Raw genomic sequence first — 22,695 nt, 5'->3', positions numbered from 1 at the left:
CTTATCCACCTCTGGCAGGACTCCAAAGTTATGGGCCCACAAGCCTTGTCCACAGGAATTATGATTATTTCCCTCTCATAGAGATTTCTGTCAGAGACCATCCACCACTATCCTGAGAAAAAATCCTCTGTAGGGTCAAGGAATGGTGATTAGGGTGGAAGAAAGCTTTGAGAGTCTTGGGTTTGTCAGTGAGTCAGTTGCAGTCCATAGCAGCCTGGTGGAAATTGGCATTATCCCAAATGACAATGTACCAGGGCTGCTGTGGCCCCCTTGGCTCACTCTGCTCCTGCTGGTACACAGCATCTCGAGGGCTACCGAGGAGTGTGAGCAGATGGCCTGTGTTATATGGGTCAAGGGTGGCGTGGTAATGGAGGACCCCGTGGAGGCTGATGGCTGCACAAAGCGTGATGTAACATCCACGCTGGCCGGGGACCTCCACAATGGCACGGTTAGCAATAACGTTCTGTCCTCTTCTACTCCACTTGCACAGACTAAACCCTGCTTCATCTACAAGGATGTAGGTTTGTGAGGTCTACCTGGCATCAAACATGAATATTCTCTGAACAAAAGAAATGTGATTATATCAGAAATACAGCACTGCTGTACATAATTGTAAAGTACTGCAAATGTACTGATTGTAAGTCACTCTGGAATGAATAAAATGTATCTTCCAGCAAAATATATCAACAAAAGTAAGCAGCCATATAGCCTATACTACATAGTGCTGAAATACACTCCAAATTATCGTATGAAAACCTGCTTGCACACATTAGAGGTTCAATTTTTTCACTCTTTCACAGTCCCTCTCGAATGGAACATGGTACACTTCGCAATCGGTTATGTTGAAGGACAGAGTCAATAGTTGAGATGCTGACCTGGTCAATACCTTGAAACATGATTATCCTCAATTATTCTACTTTGTATTTCTTACAGGCGAATGGCACTGTTTGCAAGAACGATGTTTACATTGTCAGTATCTTGATGTTGTTAACTCCTAAGCTGATGTGATAATGTTCACACGATGTCCTAATACCACAAGACAATAGACCAAAGAACAGGTCAGAGAACAGAGCACAGCACTCCAGTGTTAGAGAGCTGCAACTTACCCATTTTTACCTCTGAATGTCCAGATTATAGATGCAACAGAAAAGTGGCTCAAATTTGTTTGCATTCTCCTGCCCAGCTTCCCTCTTTGCTATACCATGGGCAATAACATGGCCAACCACAGCCACACTCATCTCATCAGAGATGTTCTGCTCTCTCCTCCTTGTCCTTTTCTGCCTCCTCTCATTCCCACCCTTCCTCTCCCTCTACCTCCCTCTCTGGCATCCATCGTTCCAGAACACAGGTGAGCTCACCTGTGGCCGTTTCATTCATGCCAAAGTTCTGCTTGCTGATTGAATGATTTAATGTATTAGTGTTTGCACCTTGAGGACTGTATATTAACAGTGCTTTAGTTTTAATGATTAGAGTCTGGTTTATTGAATGACAGTGCTTTCTACACAAAAACATAAGGTTTCATCAGCAAGAGAGGCCTACATTTTTTAAGGTTGGTATCACGCAGCTCACTGTAGATATGAAGCTCTCTCTGGGCCACTCAGATCCTTTCTTACTATTACTGATAAGGGCCCTCAAGAGAAACTAAATATACTGATGCAACTGTATCACTTAAATATCATGCAAGATAAACTTGGACAATGCTACAATCGGGATTTCCTAAAGCAGAAAAAGAACAGAACAGGAAAAAAAAAAAACTGATCACACAACAGATGACTTATGGCTAATGCTAGCTAGTTGCTAATGCTAGCTAGCGAGTGAGCAGTAGGACTAGGTGTAGCTATTTAATGTACCATGAAATCCTGCAGGGTTGAACATTACACTACCATACCACTTTCAGACCAATGCTGGCACCTCAGGTTCACAGGAATTCTGTAAAGAGTCCTACTACTAGGTAATGCGGTAAGGAGCCAGAGAACTTTCAAAATCTCTGGGTTACCAAAAATTCTACATGTCAAAATGTTAAAAGCATGATAAGTTGTTTGTGTTCAGATAAAATTATTTAGTAGGATTAACCACCTTTTGACTCTGTTCAGGCTGCATGAAAATATTGATGTTACATATTTGTAATAATAATAGGCCTAATTATTGTTATTATTCCCTGTTATCACTTTACTGAACATAATTTTCTCATAAACAGAGTTTGTCTCATCTTAAAAAAGGACAAATGTCAAAATCTGCAAAAACAAAAAAGAAATCACTTAGTATTTCTATGTGGAACATCCAGGGCCTAAACTCTTCAGCATTTGGTCTGAAGAACAGAAACCCTAACTTTATTCAACAAATTAAAGATATAGACCTACTAATCTTACAGGAAACATGGTGTAAAACAGGTAGAATCGCTGGTTGTCCCTCAGGCTACAAGGAGCTCGTAGTACTCTCGGGCAAATTTTAAACAAAGTCACGCAAGGCAGGGACTCGGGGGATTTATTAATTTGGTTTAAATCAAATCTAATACAATCAATAGAAATTGTCAAAAAAGGGGAATTCCACATCTGGTTAAAAATCAAGGAAGGAACCATCTCCACAAAATGTATTATTTTCCTATGTGCCATTTACATCCCTCCCTCAGAATCTCCTTATTGTAATGAATATATGTTCACTAGTTTAGAACAGGAGATTTGCCATTTCCAGGTCCAGGGAAATGTGCTGATCTGTGGAGATCTGAACACCAGGACCGGAGAGGAACCGGACTTCATCAGCACTGACGGAGATGACCACATCATCAGCCAGAACCACCCTAATTTCCCCATTAATTCCCACAGGAATAACTATGACAGATATACCAACAAAAATGGAAAACATCTCTTGCAGCTCTGTCGAGGACTGGGTCTGTACATCATCAATGGTAGCTTAAGAGGGGACTCTTATGGGAGATACACATACAGCTCACCTCTTGGCAACAGCACTGTTGATTATGCGATCACCGATATAGATCCATTCTCTTTCAGAGCCTTCACAGTCAGGCCTCTAACCCCTCTGTCTGATCACAATCAAATTACTGTGTATCTGAAAAGGACAGAAACTAACAACACCTACACACAGCCCAGTAAGCTGTCCCACATTCAGAAATCTTACAGATGGGCCCAAAATAGCACAGAAGAGTACCAGAAAGCAACTCAAAATCAAGACATACAATCACTCTTAGATAACTTTCTGGTCACCACATACCCTCACAATAAACAAGGAACAGACCTGGCAATACTACACATGAATTATATTTTTGAAAAATTGGCCTTAATATCCAATTTTAAATTATCCAAAAATAAACCAAAAAATGTGAAACAAGAAAAATGGTTTGATACTGATTGTAAAACCATTAGGAAAAAACAGAACGCTATCTAATCAAAAACACAAACAACCAGATAACCAGGATCTGCACCTCTGTTATTGTGAAACTCTAAAACAATTCAAGCAAACACTCAGAACCAAAAAAGAACAACATATACTGTAAATAACCAACTGACTGTAATTGAGGAGTCCCTAAATTCCAACAGCTTCTGGGATAACTGGAATTCCTCAATAAACCCAATCAAGAGTAACTAGCTATTCAAAATGGGGCTATATGGGAGAACCATTTTGAGAAACTATAGAAAAATTATTAAAAAATACAGAACGAAAGGGTACATACAAAAAATTGAAAAATCTTGAATTTGCAATTAAAGACAACCAGAATCCTCTGGACTTGCCCGTTACAGAAAAAGAATTAATGAACACAATGTCTTGAGTAAGAGTCAGATTGGCTTTTTACCAAATCACCAAACAGGTGACCATATTTACACCCTACACAACCTAATAGATAAACACGTCAACCAAAACAAGAGCAAAATATTTGCTTGCTTTATCAATTTCCAAAAAGCTTTTGATTCAATCTGGCACGATAGTTTAATGTATAAGCTTTTAGAAAGTGGTGTAGGGGGTAAAACCTATGATGTAATCAAATCAATGTACACAGAAAATAAATGTGCAATTAAAATTGGAAACAAAATTCTTCACTCAGGGGCGTGGGGTGAGACAGGGATGTAGCTTGAGCCCAATGCTGTTCAACATTTACATTAACGATTTGGCCACAATGTTGGAAAAATCAGCAGTCCCTGGACTCACTCTACTTGATAAGGAGATGAAATTTTTGCTCTATGCAGACGATCTGGTTCTGTTGTCACCCACCAAAAAGGGGTGCAGCAGAATCTAGATCTGCTGGAACAATTCTGCAAGACCTGGGCCCTTGCAGTAAATCTAAAAAAGACAAAAAATATGATTTTCCAAAAAAGATCCAGCTCTGGCCCTAAAACGTGAATACACTGTGGCAGACTATCTGACCGCAGTGAAAAATCACAAAAACAAAATCATTGATTGAGTGCAGACTCAGCGAGCACAGCCTTGCCATCGAGGCCGGTCGACACAGGCGGACTCGGCTGGCCAAAGAGGAGAGGCTGTGCCCACACTGCAACCAACAGCAGGTCCAGACAGAGCTGCATTTCCTCACAGAATGTGAGAAATACAAACTAATTCCAGAAACATATTTTCCAAAATTCCAATTATAATAAACTTCCCAACCCTGACTGAAGTACATAAACACATAAAACATTTGTGTACAAAAAAGAAAGCTTTAATTCAACTGAACTGAAATCAATTTGGTCGCAGGCCTCCTTCATAGCTTGAATGAGGGGTATCTCGACATACGGCTGGAGATCGTAAACTTTCCACCACCATGCCAAAAAAACTCCTCAATGGGGTTAAGGAAGGGATAGTTGTTTCGTCTGTATGTGATGTTTTTTAAGGATTCGCTCCAGTGTTGATAGAGAGACCTGATGGACATTGAAAACTGTGTGGTTATTGAGGATGTTTGTTTGAATTTCTCTGAGGCGTATCGCATTATTGGCCAAAACCATGTTTACGATAGCCCTCTCTCGTTCCTCTGAGAATATGGGGCCCCTTCCTCATTGACGTTTTCTGTGTAAAATGTCACAGGACAGCGTACAAGGCATTGTTTCAAACATGGAATGCAGTGAATGGGTATCAAAAAGTACTGATGTAGTGCATATAGTAGGCTACATTGTACTGATTTTACTGTAGACAGCAGAGAAAAGTTGTTTTTCACCTGTGCTCTTGTCGAAATGTCCAAATTACTGTTGCAACTGCTGAGGTTGGGCCGAACTCTCTGTCCAGCCTCCCTCAATGTCAACCCATGGTTTACAACATGGTCAACCAATGTTGCTCAAATCTCATCTGATAAATTTGGTCCTCGTCTTCATTGTCCACGTCCTTCTCCAGGTCTCCCTCTACCTCTTCCTCTTCTTACCCCTCTTCCTCCGCGAGCTCCCCCTCTCATCCTCACTCTCCCCGTTCCTCTTCCTCTTCCTCTTATACTGCAATGTTGCCTTCCATTTTTGCTCGCAGGTAAACTCACCTGTTGCCTTTTTATACTGCTTACGCCCGATTGGTGAGTATACAATTAAGCAAGTTAAGTGTCTATACACCTGACAGCCGTGTTTGATCAATTGGTTCATAGGTATGGTATTTTGAAAGGCAGTGCCCTGAAATGGCAAAGAAGTGACATCATGTTAGATTTCTGTATCTAATGTAAAGAAGTGTGTGTAGTGTTTTGCAAAAAGTGTGAGGCTGAGAATGTGCTTATAGTTGTGCAGATCTGGGCTTGAGGTTTTGCTCCTTGAGTGTCAGGTTTCACTAACTGTGTGTTATTTTTAATTTTAGTGTGTAAGCAATCATAAAAAACTGTAATGTGGAGATTTATGTAGTCATGACCACAGTGAATAAGATCCCATCAACTCTTCCAGGATAGAGACATCTATCCCAGCATGCACAGGGACAGCATGCCTCTCCAAACCAGAAACCCAGGATAGAAGGGTTGAGTGAATGTGGTGTGGAAAGTGTGCAGGTGGGTCAGAGTGTCAGAGGAGACGCTGTAGAAGGACAGAGTGCCGGCCGGCCAGTCCAGATACACTCCTACTCTGCGGGAGGAGGGGGCGGGTATGGAAGTGCGGTTATTATTGTGCAGAGCAAAGAACATGGAACCACAGCAGTACAGAGTCCAGGACTGATCATTGTGTCCAAACATCCTGTCAGAACCCCCTCCTTTCCTGCTGATTCCTTTATACGCCACTGCAATCACAGCCCCCCCACTGCACTCAGCCTCCCAGTAACAGCGAGTCCCAGACAGACCCTCTCTGCACAGCACCTGCAGCCAGAAGTCAAATCTCTCTGGGTGATCAGGATATGGCTGCTCTCTCCCCGGTGTGTGTGTCACCTTCCTGTCCCCCTCAGATAGAGACAGGTATCTGTTTGCTGTGTTGGGGTCCAGTGTGAGCTGGCAGGCATCTGCAGACAGGAAGGAGGTTAGAAGAGGCAACATCTGCAACACAATCTACTGCATCAGAACCAGGAGATCAGAATCACACACACACACAGGAAGAGACGACACACACACACACACACACACATACACACACAAAAAGACACACACAGGAGGAGACACACATGCACACACACACACAGGAACAGAAACACGCACAGACATATGCGTGTGTGTGCGTGTGCAAGTGTGTGTGTGTGTGTGTTCATGCATGTATGTGGGTGCGTGTGTATGTGCGCGTATGTAGGTGTGTGTGCACGCGCATACATAGGTGTGTGTGTGTGTGTAAGGGCGGACAAAACTGTGAGCAACATTTGATATAAGTGAGCTGATATAACTATGCTTGCTGAGGCATTTGGCGTAATTTGGGCTCAAGTCCTGCTCTTATTTTGCATTTATCACTTCAGGCAAGTGCAAAACGATCATCTTTACTTATTTAGGCTATCAGAGATTATTCCCCATTAAAACATTAAAGCTAAACATGTTTATCTGGGGGAAATGTGTTGACGTGTGTGTGTGTGTGTGTGTGTGTGTGTGTGTGTGTGTGCGCATGGGTCTGTTCAAGTGTTTGTGTGTATGTGTGCCTATGTTCGTGTGTATGTATCTGTTCATGTGTTTGTGTGTGTCTTTGTGTGTGTCTGTGTTCATGTATGTATGTGTGTGTTAATACAGTAAGGCCTAGAAAGCATCCAAATAATAGAGGAAGACCTAAACAGCATCCAAAAGTGGGCAGATACCTGGCAGATAACATTCAATTTAGCTAAATGTAAAGTCTTGCATGTGGGAAATAAGAACCTTACACAAGACTACTTCCTGGGGGGGAAAAACTAGAATGTGCTCAATTTGAAAAAGACTGGGGAGTAATCGTTGACCCAAGTTTAACAGGATCTAGGCAGTGTGCTGTAGCAGTAAAAAAGGCCAACAGGATGCTGGGATATATAGCCAAAAGTATTGATTATAAATCTAAGGAGGTTGTATTGAAATTATACAATGCCTTAGTCAGACCTCACTTGGAATACTGTGTGCAGTTCTGGGCACCGCACTATAAAAAAGATATTGAAGCTCTTGAAAAAGTTCAAAGAAGGGCAACTAAATTAGTTCCTGGCATGAAATATAAAAGCTACGAGGAAAGACTCAAGTTACGTAACCTATATAGACTTAGCGAGAGGAGGCTTAGGGGTGATTTAACAGAGGTTTTTAAATTTATAAAAGGATTCAATAAGGTTGACTACAATACATTTTTAGGGTGAGATCACTCCGTAAAACAAGAGGACATAAATGGAAATTAGTTGAGAGTAAGTTCCGCACTGATACAAGGAAATATTATTTTACACAAAGAGTTATCAATACATGGAATAGGTTGCCAGCTCATGCAGTTGAGGCAGCGACCCTTGCTGTGTTCAAGTCTAGACTTGATGCAGTTTTGGATACTCTTCAATTAAGAAATGGCGAGCTTAGTTGGGCCGAATGGCCTGTTCTCGTCATAATATGTTCTTGTGTGTGTGTGTGTGGGTATATGTGTTTGTGTCTGTTCGTGTGTGTGTGTGTGTGTGTGTGTGTGTGTGTGTGTATCTGTTTGTTCGTGTATACATGTGTGTGAGAGATTGTGTATTTGTATGTTTGTGTTTGTGTGTGTATCTGTGTGTGGGGCTGTGACGATAACCTCATTACTGCAATACCGCGGTCATGTGATGCCTACCGCAGGGTTGAGCTCATTACCGTCATCACCACATTTTTGTTTTTTTGTTTTTTTTTGCTGGTGAAAGTTACAGGAGTGCATATGGTGTGTGATATGAAATATAAACACGATAATCATTGTTTAGCTATCACAATTGACCGTCTTCCATTTTCCTATTTTCAAGGACTTCTGGAGAAACAAAACTTTTCACTTGCTGTTTACTTCAGCTTAAGGGGCAAGGGGGAGGAACAGTCCATTAAACATATGGGGATTTCTTTTGTGTGTGTCTGATTATTAATTATTTCTAGGCTTGAGTACTTGTGATATCTACAGATAACGTTCAATTGAATATATACACACACACACAATACACAGACATAAAAGACAGAAGCATACTTGTGCACCTCCTGGTTACTTGCAGACAGAGAGGCCTCTGAAAAATGAGTTTGTAATTCCTGCACATCTTTGTTTGCTTCTTCCATTGCCTGCGCTATTTTTAGGGCCTTGTCAAAGGTCAGCTCGGGTTCTGATAATAATCGGCGTTGTATCCGGTCATCTCCAATCCCACATACCCGTCTATCCCTCAGTTTGTCTCCATAATTTTCTCAACGTGGCAACATAGTCCAACACAGTCTCTCCTGGTTTCCTGGTCCTGGGATTGAATTTGAAACGCTGAACAATTTCACTGGGTTTTGGATTGAAGTGAGAGTTTAACAAGTTCGTCATAGGTTTTCGCGCCAGGTTTGGCAGGGCTAAGTAGGATCAAGCTGTACGTCTGACTTCCCACTGAACTTAACAAAATAGCCCTCTTTCTCTCTGCTTCCTTAATCCCATTTGCAAAAAAATGCTGTAGAACTTCACAATATTCTTCCCAGGTCTGTTCCTGACTATTGAATGGCACCGTGCTTCCTACCAAACTCGCCGTGCTGCTCCCTGCAGTACTTCTCATTGTTCACAAGTTCCATCTCTCTCAACGAAAACTTCAGGAGATCACTTTTCTTACTCCGCTTTAATCCTCGTCGCCATATGTAGCAACTGATTCCATGTTCAAATAGGAAATTATTTGTAACTCAATGCTCACACGAACAAATGACAGCCTACAGCCTCTTGGCCATTTATTTTCTAACCCAAGTTCTTCACTCTACGCACTAACAAAAAACTCATCCACCTGAACTACTAGCGCCATCTAGTGGATACGCAACCTTGCAAATAAACCAACTTTCCTACAACATGTTTTAAAAATCATTCTGCTTCACGTAGCTGTCAACCTGAGGTAAAATGAAAAGCTAACGTTAAGCAACAAGCCAATTGATTTGTTAGCATAACCAAGTTGACTACACCGCCATCTTCTTTTTTCCCCCAGGGAATTCTTCTTCGGTTATTCGGGCTCCAGCTGACTTATGGGATGGCGTAGTGTAGTACATTCGCATACTTCGGAAGTAGTAGGTCCACCGGGTACCGTTCGACTACTATTAAATGCCTACTAAGTATTCAGACACCCTACGGATTGTGATGTACTGCTTTTTGCATACTATATAGTATGGAAGTATGAGTATTCGGATGCAGCCCAATACAAATGAATGGCAAAAGTGGCGTCCGTCATTTGTCCTAGGAAGAATGATGTAGTGCCTATGTGAAATGACAACTGAGGATAGGAAGAATGTCATTTTGTTCATGAAATGTTCATTTTGAGTAGGAAGAAGTGAATTACGGATATTCGCAATACATATCCAGTCTAGCTATTAAATGATAAAATGGTCACTTAGACTTTTTAAGGATTTTTAGATATCTTAAATTTAGTTTTGACTAGTACAATCAAAGTTGTAGATCTTGAAAGTAAGAATGTTATTGTGGATCTCTAATTCCCACTCTGACTAGTGAGAATACAATTTTGACTAGGAGAAATGCTATTATGGATGTCTAAAATGTAATTACAGATAGGAGTGTGGTTCGATTAAATGTTAAAACGGCTTGTCATACATACTTCATGTTTTTGACACAAGCTTCGAAGCCTCGGTTTCAAGGGTAACACCACTATTTAGCAACTGGCTGATAAGGGCACAAGGTTAGTGGATTTCTGTTAGATTTTGGCTGTTTTGAGTGAAGTGTAGCCTATGTTTCGTACTTTGAACTACGATACCGCTAAATAGTTTTCTGTTTCTGTTCAACTTTTCAGGTCCCGTTAAAAACCAATAGCGATGTAGTTTAATCAGTGCTTTGCATTGCAAGCAAACTATTGTTATCCGATAGTTTTATTCTTTTTCTTCTTATTCCACCAAATTTTGGGACGCTTCTCCTCCCACAGTTTTCGAGATATCGACCCCAAACCAACTGTAACCCGTCTGGTCTGACCCTGATCGGTGTGCTTGTATACAGCTAAGCTGTACCCGCACTCGTTCTCCGGTTTTTGTCGTTTTTTCATCCCTTTTTTCCCATAGACTCCCATTCATTTTCAAAATCACCCCCTCACAGTTCATGGCCTTCCCATTCGCTCACTTTTCACCCCAGAGCCCCCATACCTCACACGTTGCCTCGGGACAAATGACCCAACACTCATCCAAGACCGTCTTGACCCGCACTTGTCTTTTAATCATTTTTTTTACTCATTTATTCATCCCTCCATCCTGCCATTGACTTCAATTCATTTTTCAAAGGCTTGCCACTCGGTCAACTTTGGCCCTACAGTCACCGTACCACGCTGACCGGCACTCGTCTTTTTGTCTTTCACTCATCCCACCATCCTCTCCTTCACCTCAGCTCACTTTTAAGGTCTTGCCGCTCTGTCACCTTTTGCCCGACAGCCATCGTACCTCATATGCTGGCTCAGATCATACCACCCAACACTCACTGAAACCCATACTGCTCAGCAATGCCCTAGCAACGCCCCAGTGACCATACTGTTTACCCTACCAACTCCCTAGCAACCACCCGACAAATCATATGCCTTAGTAACCATCTAGCAACGCCCTAGTAACCACTTAGCAACACCCTAGCAACCACCTAGTAACACCCTGGCAACCACCTTGCAACAACCTAGCAACCATCCAGCAACAACCTACTAACCGCTTAGCAACATCCTAGCAACCACCTAGCAACACCCTAGCAACCACCTAGCAATAGCCTAGCAACCACTTAGCCACATCCTAGCGATCATCTCATATACGTTGCCACGTTTTCGCTGCCAGGTTGCAAGCACACTCTGCATTTTCTTCAGGAAATGCACTTTTCTAGTATGAATTACTGTTCTAAACAATTTAGCGAACTCATTGTGTATGACTATAACAATTTATAATGTCATCAGTACATTCTTAATTTGTACAATAATAAATAGTAAGATAGGTAGCCTTCAGCACACTTGCATCAGGAGGAGGTACAACAGAAACATGAAGACTGAAAAGTAAATCAGCAGGATATGCCGATTCACTTTAGGGGCACAGTGAGTAGTTGTACGAGCACTTATTGTACCGACTCATAGGCTAGCCATACTTACCGACAGTGATTCAATATGTATATTCCCTTTTTGTATTGCACAAAAAGCCAAATCAGGCTATAGCCTAATCATTATTATTATAGCCGTAATTTTGCATGAAGCATATCATCATTTGCTATTTGAAGAACAAACAAGACTTTTATTACTTATCCAAGTTCTTTTACAAGCTGCAAGCATTCTTGACCTTTTCTTTAGTTATTAAAGAGACAGTCTTTTTTTTTTTTGGGAGGGGGGGGGGGGGGGGGGGCGCCGAACCGCAGGGATACATTGCTTTTTCACTGCGCTAAGAAAAAATCCATACCATCACAGCCCTATCTGTGTGTGTTTGTTTGTGTGTCTGTTCATACGTGCGTGTGTGTGTTTCTTTGTTCTTGTGCATGTGGGTGTGTGTGTGTGTGTCTGTGTCTGTTTGGGTGTATATTTTATATATATATATATATATATATATATATAAAAAAATATATGAAAATATATAAATATCTTACATTTTCTCAGTCCTGCTTGGAGCCTAATCTCTCCTCCATGGTCCACACTGTAGGAACAGAAGAACAGAGACTGAGAGACACAGACTTTCTGTCTATGAAGTGCAGTGTGGAAACTCAGAGCTCTGTAACAATGGGAGAGCTCCACACACTGCCAGGACTCTACTGATCAGATGAGAACACTGGGCACCATCTTACACATCTCACTAGGTTTTCCATTAACACACCAGACATCTACACACACAAAGGAGCAGAACTCTGCTTACAGCAGTGTCTCCAGTTTAAAGCTGGGGTCCTCCACTCCAGCAGAGAGCGCTCTCACTCCTGAGTCTCCTGGGTGGTTGTAGCTCAGATCCAGCTCTCTCAGGTGTGAGGGGTTTGAGCGCAGAGCTGAAGCCAGAGAAGCACAGCCTCTCCCTGTGACTAGACAGCCTGACAGCCTGCAGAGAGAAGGAGAGAAGAGCTCTTCACTGTCACAGCTCTGGAGGAAAAGCAGGAGAAATTACCAGAATATCTGACACTCAGTACATGGAGACTGCAGCAGAGAACAATAATTATATTAATGCATGTGGGTGGGACCCTTGCAAAAATGTCATTTTACTGTCAAAAAAAAATGAGCAAACATGACTGACAATTATGAAGTTAAACTGACCAATACTGTAATTAGGTAAAGCACATGACTTTTCACATCACAATGTGCACTATCCTCTTATGTTTAATCAAATCTATTTCCACAGGACAATACCTCCATTATCATCACTGTTCTCTTACTAATTATGAATATAATAATGCAATAAAAAGTGCACATTTGCAACCGATTCCACAGTTTAATCTCTGGTGCATGGACCCAGGGGATAGATGAATAAAGAAGAGATGATTCAATTGATCCATACAGTTTTGGTTATTAGAGATAAATTATTTGATAAACCTCACGGCATTATATTCATGACAAAATACCATTGACCTCTGCTTGCTGTGATAGTGTGAGGATAAATGTATTTAAACAATCCATGTTTTAAAATAACTGTTTTACAATCAAACTAAAATGTTGGTGCATTCACCCCTTAATCTAGTTTTAGACTTTGGACAATGTTTTTCTTCAGGCCACTGATGATTAAAAACTTCAATATTAGGTGAAACTAGCTTTCAAGCCCACATCTGAGCTACGTTTATGCCATACATGGAGTTTAACTACAGCTCAGATATACCAACTAGTATCATGGGTGAGGCAGCCAAGGTAAAACTGAGAGGGAAACTCGTCACCTATGCATCAGTAAAAACCCTCAGAGAGGCCAAGCAGTGGAGGTCTAGCACTGGAAAAGTAAATGAGGAGACTGGAACAGCAACACTAAGGGAAATCATCTGCTGCCAGTTTAGCCCAGCTCAATGAAGCTGAGACGCTATTAACTCTTTATTATCAGAAAGAGTGGAGAGGAATTTAAAGCTCCTGAAACAAAGGTATTATAAGAGGAGACATTTACGGGACTCAGACAGTAAAGACGCCTGTTCCAAGCACGGGCTGAGCCCTACAATCTGAGCTCAAAACCAGCTCCATCATCTGCCAACAGCAACTGGGAGCAACAGCAGAACAAACTGGCCTCCTTCCAGCAGGGTGGAGGGGTGGGCAGGTTGGCCAGGACCCCCCATCCCCCAGCGGCATGCTAATATCCGTAGGCTCCTTAATGTTACATCCCAGCCTGTAGCATGTGTGGCACTAGCACTGCATGCTAAAAAGGCACTGGGCCCTGCACCATTTCTTTTTAAAACATTACAAACACTTGGATTTAGTCTGAATTTTATCAAGTTCGTTCAGCTTCTGTACTCTTCCCCACAATCATAAATTGCAATTAAACTTCAACATTTAAGCCAATGACATTCTGTTTAACTTTGGATTCTACTTTAGGCTTCAAGGTAAACATTAACAACATCGAAGAATTGTCCATGAATATGCTGATTATTCCCCAGGTGAGTTCCTAAGGGTAGTATGACACACTCACAAAGCTGATATATAAAATTAGGGTGACCTGACATGCTAGTCCGTGCTGCCCCTTATTTTAATGGACACAGTAGAGTCAGTTATGATGAATCTACTCCCCAGACTCCTGTTGCTTTTCCAGACACGCTTTTGTTGCCCAAAGTCATTTGTTAAGCACATATCCAGATTTATTTCGTAGGGTAGATGGATTAGGGTCACACAGAAGATTTTACACCCACCAAAACGCTAGCGCAAAACCACTGGGACATCTGGTACTACCTAATTTAAACGTAACTGGCTGCAGCCCAGCTCTGTGCAATGACAGCACGGATGCTAGACACTGCAAGCGAGAATCTTTTTAGAACTGAAAGCGAGAGAGAGAAAAGCGTAACCGAGAAAGATGATTCAAAAAGTGAAAGTGGTTAACGGATCTAAAAAACAACATCACAAGGCTCTCGTTTACGGAGTTTGATTTCTTGGTTACGGATTCTGCATTTTGCTTCTCTCATTCTGGGTTTTGGTTCTCAGATTTTGGATTTTGTTTCTCAATTCTCGTTATGAACTCCTGAAGCTGCTTAATAACAAACTGATCATTTGAATCAGCTCTGCTGGAGCAGGGAGAGATCCAAAACATGCAGGGCAGGGGGACGTCCAGGAGAGGGTTGAGAAACACTGGCCTACATAATCAGGAGTTTACCGTTCATTATTATGCTCCTTACCCCAGTCTCTGTAGTTTACAGTGTGGATCCTCCAGTCCAGCAGAGAGCGCTCTCACTCCTGAATCCTGCAGGTCATTGTCTCTCAGCTCCAGCTCTCTCAGCTCTGAGTGGTGTGAGCGCAGGACTGAGGCCAGATCATCACAGCAGCCCTCTGTGAGATTACAGCAACCCAGTCTGTGGAGAAAAAGAGAAAGAATCTCTGCTCATTATATAAATACACACTCTCCTCAAATTTGATTACAATGGAAAAATAAAGACAGAATCAACATGATACATTTCCTGCTACTATGACAGAACAGGCCTGTGGTGAACAGCACCGTCTACATTCCAACAAATCAATTCAGCACAAAAACTCTTGAGCCACACTAGAGTTGATTTTTTCTTTTAAAAGAATTCAGATGGCCTGCTTGTGAAGCCTGGCTAAAACTATAAACCCTGTGAAGGGATATTGTGTAATATCACAACCACTCTCTGTGTGTGTGTGTGTGTGTGTGTGTGTGTGTGTGTGTGTGTGTGTTAAAATAAATTACTAAATCTGTGGAGAATAGTAGACAGGAACTCAGGTGATTATATAAATACACACAAATTTGAGAAGAATGGGACAGTAACTATTGAATCAACATGGCTTTTCTGCTACTACTTGTGATGAACAGCACTGTCTGCATTCCAACGCATGAGTGACGGGCAGAAAGTTCATGAGACGGGATGATAACGTGACTGACTTGCGTAGCGGAATTGTAGTTCCCGCCCCCCCTGCTTTGACCGGTCAGTGAGTGTAATTCACTAAGTCCAGTCGGGCACACGCCGGCTGTAGGTGTTCCATAAACAGACCGCTGTATCTCCACATCCACTGGCCTGATGATGGTGATTATGTTAAACACCGTTTTCCCACTAAAAACATTCTATGGAGACCGCTATCCAGTGCAGTACAGCACAAAAAATATCACAGCAAAAAGAATGCATTACACAAGCGGCTTTTCCTGTGAAAGCAAAAAGAGGGGCACTGTGTGACCGGTCGGGGTAGCCTGTTTTCCTCTGTCTGTATATTTTAACTAACCTATTTTGTACCATATTACAAAGACAAACTCCCTGTAGGTATGTGAAAACCTAATCAAGTAAAAAATATATCCAACAGCGGGCCTTGGAAACTTTGGATTTTACTGAGGTTACAAGGTAAACGTTGACAAAACATAGGCATTGGTGATGAATACACTGATTACTCCCCAGGTGAAATCCTCATGGTTCCACACTCAGGAATCACAACACCTCCTGACATTGATAAATTGTATCTCAAACTGGTCTGACCTGCTGGTCCATGCTGCCCCTCACATTAATGGACACAGCAGAGTCAGTTATAATGAATCTAGTCCTCAGACTCTTGTTCTGCTTCCAGACACACTTTTGTAGCCCAAACCCATGTTTAACTCACTTGATAAGCTCATATCCAGATTTACCTGGTAGGGTAGATGGATCCTCTAAAACCACTGGAAGGTCTAGAACTACTTCATCTTTAACATTTCTGCCTCACTTCTAAGTCACTTTGGATAAAAAGCATCTGCCAAATGAATAAAGGTAAATGTAAATGTATCATTACTGGCAGCAACCCAGCTCTGTGCAATGACAGTAGGGATGCTAGACACTGCCAGTACCAGGTGGCTCAGTATGTAGTTTAAATGTGCACATATTCTCTTGTCTGCAACCCCATTCTGTGAGGGAAAGATCACAGGGGAGTCATTGGGTGAGTGGCTATGGGCTGGTTACAGAGTTTGGAAAGGGGTACAACAAACATCTGATCTGCCCTCCAGAGTCTCAGCCTTAACATCTACTGTGTATATCAACAGCTTTTTAGGTATTACTGAGAATTTTATTTTACAAAGGACAATGGGATTAGAACAAGCTGCACTTTTCTACCTGTCCTGTGTCCTTTGGCAACAGCATTTAAAATGATGAATTGTACAGAACCTGAGATATAGGAAGTACTGGTTAACAAAGCTATCCTGCCTTAATACTTCATGCATTTGATTTTTTATGCTATTTTTACATTACATTGCATTATGTTATTTAGCAGACGCTGACCCATAGTGACTTCCAAATAAGTGCATTGTGATGCTAAGAGTAGTTATCGAGAACTATTACAAGAGGTCAGTAACATACTGAGTTACGTGCTAAGCTAGTGCAGAGTGCTTTTAGACCCTTCCAGTCACATGGGAGGGTTGGAGGAAGGGCTCAGTCTAACACTCACCAGCCATTCAAATGGAAACTTTGAATTTGTTCTATTGTGCATGTTGCTATAAGTATCTTTCTAAGAGCATGCCATTTCAAACAAAGGTTGTTTATTTAAATGGTAGATATACATAAAAAGATTCAAGTAACATTTTGTTGATTATCTGTGCCATGGCTCTATTTCATTAGCCCAGATAGTTGACTGACGGAGTTGACTGTACATTATTATGCTCCTCACCCCAGTCTCTGTAGTTTACAGTGTGGATCCTCCAGTCCAGCAGAGAGCGCTCTCACTCCTGAATCCTGCAGGTCATTGTCTCTCAGCTCCAGCTCTCTCAGCTCTGAGTGGTGTGAGCGCAGGACTGAGGCCAGATCACCACAGCAGCTCTCTGTGAGATTACAGCAACCCAGTCTGTGGAGAGAAAAAAAAAACCTCTGCTCATTATATAAATATATACACTCCTCAAATTTGATTACAATGGAAAAATAAAGACAAAATCAACATGATACATTTCCTGCTACTATGACAGAACAGGCCTGTGGTGAACAGCATTGTCTACATTCCAACAAATCAATTCAGCACAAAAGCTGCATCTCCACATCCGCTGGCCTGATGATGGTGATTACGTTAATTTGATAAATTTGATAATAAAAGAGGAATAACCATAGAATGAACATACCTTTTTTTTGGTAGAATTCAGATGAATCGTTTTATCACAAGTATGTGTATGTGTGTGTCTGTTAGCGTGTGTGTGTGTGCGCGTGTCTGTGATTGGTACTAGCTGCAATGCTTTCCAATAAGCTACAATGAACAAATGTAGCAATAAGCTGAATAGATTGTCCAGATAAGATAGCCCAATAGCAAAGAACATTATTTGAAGTATCAGAGTATTTGTGATGATGTAATGCAGTAGAAAAATTGGAGAATAAGTAGAAGATAAGCAGGAAAGTTCAATATGGTATAAGTTTATTCATTTGTGTGCTGTATGAAGTTCTCTGAATTCTGTAAGGATATATGTTATAGATGTGATCAGTCAGACCTCTTTGTGGTCATTTCCATAGAAAATCCCTATAAGAACTCTTGGTGTTGTAAAGTTATGAGAAACCCCATGCCAGCCTGTAAGTACAGTAGGTGGATGGCATACCTGCCATCCTAATGTGCTTTCCAGTGCTTACACGAGTGGAGCACACAGATATCTATAAACTGATTACCTAGGTCCTAAAGAGAAAGCTGTTGGTATTCATTGGCTTAATGTAAACTACATTTATTTAACTTCATGCGCTTTGTCGGTGACATCGCCTTCTGGTGTGAATAAGAGTAACTGCAGTATCCCGGATCTTTGCTAATGGTGGGCTGAGCAAATATTTTAATTATCATACATCTTTCAGGTAATTCATGCTATTTCCCTGGCATCTATTGAAGGTTTCCTGCATTAAAAGGTTAATAATGTAGGACAATTTAACAGCACAACTCACCTCAATGTCTGTAGTTTACTGTTTGGACTGAGTGCAGCACTGAGCAGCTTCACTCCTGAGTCTCCCAGGTTACTGTTGGTGAGGTCCAGCTCTCTCACAGTTTCCCATGATTCTTCTCTGAAGGTGCAACTAAAAATTCTGTATAGAAAACAAAATAGACTTTCTGAGAAAACATACTTTTAGAAGGCATTTTCATTTTCAAATGGTCAGAACCAAACGTGGAGACAGTTCATTGGAAATGTAACAGATTTCTGAATGGAAACAGTTCAGTTTTAATCTATAATGTGGATGCAAGTGTCACCAAAAACCACATTACAAAATTTAGGCCAGATGGCAAAAACGGTGTAGAAGGGGCTCTACTCTGATTGGTCCAAGGCAGCCATATGCACTACCCTGACCTGCAACAGACAGCATAATAGCTTTCATGTGATTGGCTGCCGGCTGATTCAGTATTCAGGCCCCACAGTATCATCCAAACAACCAGATACAGCGGTCACCACTGGCAACCAACAAACCCATTGAATAGAACAGAACTGGAATGGAAGCAGAATCTACTTCCTACTGCAGGAGTTGAAGCAGCCAATATGGTGATGACCGCCCCCCAACATGTCCATGAAGTTGGAAGTCAGGCAAAAGACAGGGCAGGAACAACACTATAAATAATCAGGCAGGTACAAAACTGAGACGAACTGGCAACAAGACAGAGACAAGCAGGGTATATAAAGGGCTGAGCTGACGAGGAGATGGGATGCAGGTGGCCAGGCAGGCAGGTGGAGGCGATCAGGTAATCAGGTGGGCGGAAACAGGGCGGAGAGCGGGGCAGGGCTGGAACACATGGGAACAGTAAACAAAAGCACATGGGCGACACTGACAGACAGGGAGAAACACCAAAACAACAGCTAGGGGGCCGAAGTACTGACACCAAGACCACAAAAAGGACTGAGTACCCCACATTAAAGTAGGCAGAGTGCATAGTTTGTTTTCACTGATAATAACTTGCGTGTGGGTGTGTGTCAAAGATACAGAGGTGACAGATATGCCATCCACTGAGGTACAGGCTGCTGGAGTATACCCTGTTCCTACACAACACAAGAGTTAGTTACACACATTCTGGAGTCCCCCACAGAAATAAGCCCAATGAGCCAGAGGTCTGACTCCTTACAGTCACTTACAGTCGCTTACAGTCACTTACAGTCGCTTACAGTCGCTTACAGTCGCTTACAGTCGCTTACAGTAGACTCTTGCCTCTCACGGATGCTTCAGTGCTGCTCTATCACCTGATTCCACATTCATATTTTTACATTTTTCATTTTACATACCGCACAAGCTGACAGGAATGCATCAGCTGTGCTAACTTGAAAGAACACATGACTTATCATTTCTTCCGCATCTACCCTCCTGATTATTTACAATTTATTTAGTTTTAAAATGTTCTGCTTTATGTTTAATCTCTTGCCCAGGCATTACATGCTGTCTTGATGCTAAACTGCTGAAATCATGAGGCAAGACTGGCATTTTCTTCTTAAAGGGTTTATTTAATATCAAATCCTCTGTGACCCCTAATAATGCTTTTCACCACTGGTCTGTCCTGACTGCATGGCCTGTACAGCCTATCACCAAAGCACATATGTCCTTGCCCTACTGTGAAACACCCTAAGTAATACTAATTACAGCTGCAGTAGCCATGCATTCAAGCATATTTTAACCATCAAACATCCCCTCCCCTTCACCTCCAACCACAGTTAACTAAAGCAGATGAGAAAGAGCTACACCTACTTGAAAACGTTTAGTTTACATTTCAGTCCAGCACTCAGCAGCTTCCAGCCTGATTCTCCCAGGTAACAGAAGCTGAGGTCCAGGGTCTGTAGTTTACAGTTTGGACTCATCAGTGCAGCACTCAGCAGATTCACTCCTGAATCTCCCAGGTCATTATTGCTGAGGTCCAGCTCTCTCAGGGGTGAGGTGGCTGACTGGAGAGCTGAGGCCACAATTTCAATGGACTCGCCTGTAAGGTTACAGTCACTGAGTCTGAAAAGATAGACAGACAGAAAAAGCATTTATAATCAAACATTCTTTATAACAAAAACATTTCTACTTCAAAATATCTCTGAGAGAAAAGTTATCACTTGTTTTTTATTTGTATCAAAAACCCTGAAAAGCTTTTAAATGTTTTATTATTTCAATCAAGGTATATTAACATTTAATTTGTTCTGTCTTATTGATCTGACTGATTTTAATGACTTTTACAGCAGTGACCATCCCAGCACTGATTGTCACACCGTGTCTGTGGAAGTGTTGGTCCTCCTCCCAGGACTAAATCCTCCATCACTGCTACTGCGTCTGCCTGCAGTGCTGCTGCTATGTGACTCTCTGCTACTCCTGAGGTTCCTGATAACCCAGCCACCTGCTGCTGCTGCTTCCATCCCCACAACCCGGTATTCCCGTCAGCGAGATCGCCACCATGCTCACACAAGCTCAAATCGACCTGTTGGTGTGGTGAGAGACTCTCAAATCTCCTGCTCAGTTCTGACTCCTAGGCCAGAGCTCAGGTGCAACATTGCCACGGAAATAGCAGGATGTTTCTCTGTGGGACTAAGGTTGGACAATCACCTTTCAGCATGAACAAGGAGAATGATGGTGTTTACAATAAGAGGAAAATTCTGTCAATCTTCTGAGATGTTTTTACTGCTCATTTTGAATGTGAAAAATGCAGGAATGCCTACTGAGGACCTCAATCACAAATCTTTAACATTAAATGAAAAGTACAAGGTGTCCAAGTGCCAGCATTCAAGATACTGACATGTATAAAATATATGACAGAGTATTAGGGCCACATTGAGGGAAAAAAAATCTGAGATTTCGAGAATAAAGTCGTGATATTACGAGAAAAAAGTCATAATTACGAGGGGCCGTTTAGGAAACATTTCAGACTTTTGTTACACATACACATATGAAACACGTACGCATTCACATGTGAAAGGCATTCACACACACATACTTATGCAATGTTCGTACAAATACACATGGAAACGGGCGCATTCATACATATGAAACGCGCATATAGACTTGTATGAAACACATCCACACGTACAGGTGAAACGAGCTCACACATACATATGAAATGCTCATACAGATGCATGTGAAACACTCTTTTGTAACATCGTACACTCACATACATGCTTAACACCATGAAACTTTATTTGTGGAAATTGTGTGTACAAGTGTGTGCGTTTATGTATGAATGCACCCATTTCCACGTGTATCTGTTCGAACATTTCATAAGTATGTGTGTGAATGCCTTTCACGTGTCTATGAGCATTTCACATATGTGTGTGTTTTCAGTAGTGTGGATGCGTGTGTGAAAGTTTCACATGTGAATGCCTACGTGTTTCATATGTGTATGTGTAAAAGTCTGAAATATTTCCTAAACAGCTCCTCATAATTATGACTTTTTTTCTCGTAATGTTACGACTTTGTTCTCGACATCTCAGAATTTTTTCCCTCAATGTGGCCCTAATACACCGTCGTAGATCACCCTCTCCCGACGGAGATTTCAGATTTCGGAGTATTTGTGCTTCAATATCAACTGGCTCTTCGAGAAAAGGACACGCCATGTCTGACACCTCCTTCAGTCTGCAGGCTTCAGGTAGAGAGGAGAGGAAACTCAGGGTTAGTTGAAGAAAAGCTTCACGGAGTATGTTGCCAGAGTAACTGACTCCGAGTTAAGCTGAACTCGCTTTGTGAAACCGAAAACCCAGAGTTTCCTTCAACTCCAAGTCAACTAACTCTGAGTTTTCACTAAACCTGCTTTCTGAAACACCCCCCAGAGCTGCAAGTGCAAGTTGGTTTTGCAACACGTTGTAAATCACAAGTGTTGTAAAAGTCAAGGCGCCCTGAAGTTGCAGGGACCGATTCGAGAGATTGTAATCGTGGATTTGTAGTTGTAATCACCAAGTTGTGGTTGTAGGCTACTGGAAAATGGACTCGATTAAAAAAAATAAATAAATCTGAGTAAATGTTGGATTATACGTTTGCAGTCGTCATCGTATTTATGTAAATATCAAACTACACATTTGTGAATATTTCTTCTGTGACTTCACATTCAGAACACGGATGCATGAGTATTTTCTATGACTGACATTTTTAACATGCAAGTTCACATTTTTTCTACAAGTGAAAATTTAAACATACGAGTTCAGATTTTTTGTTCTAAAAGTATCGT

General features: G+C 41.7%; 2 protein-coding genes across 2 annotated transcripts in view; both read right to left on the bottom strand.

Annotated features, from left to right (window-relative positions):
• The window catches only part of LOC118772321 (NLR family CARD domain-containing protein 3-like), a 97,134-nt gene that overhangs the window by 62,301 nt on the left and 12,138 nt on the right, over nucleotides 1–22,695 (bottom strand). The window lies entirely within an intron of this gene.
• Nucleotides 5,550–6,469, bottom strand: LOC118772327 (stonustoxin subunit beta-like). Its single transcript, XM_036520597.1, has one exon. The coding sequence runs from the start codon at nucleotides 6,428–6,430 to the stop codon at nucleotides 5,867–5,869; it is 564 nt and encodes a 187-aa protein (XP_036376490.1). The 5' UTR covers nucleotides 6,431–6,469; the 3' UTR covers nucleotides 5,550–5,866.

This window comes from Megalops cyprinoides, unplaced genomic scaffold (assembly GCF_013368585.1).
Source record: "Megalops cyprinoides isolate fMegCyp1 unplaced genomic scaffold, fMegCyp1.pri scaffold_28_arrow_ctg1, whole genome shotgun sequence".
Taxonomy (NCBI): domain Eukaryota; kingdom Metazoa; phylum Chordata; class Actinopteri; order Elopiformes; family Megalopidae; genus Megalops; species Megalops cyprinoides.
Note: the sequence above shows the minus strand (reverse complement) of the source record. Positions and strands in the feature narration are given on the sequence as shown.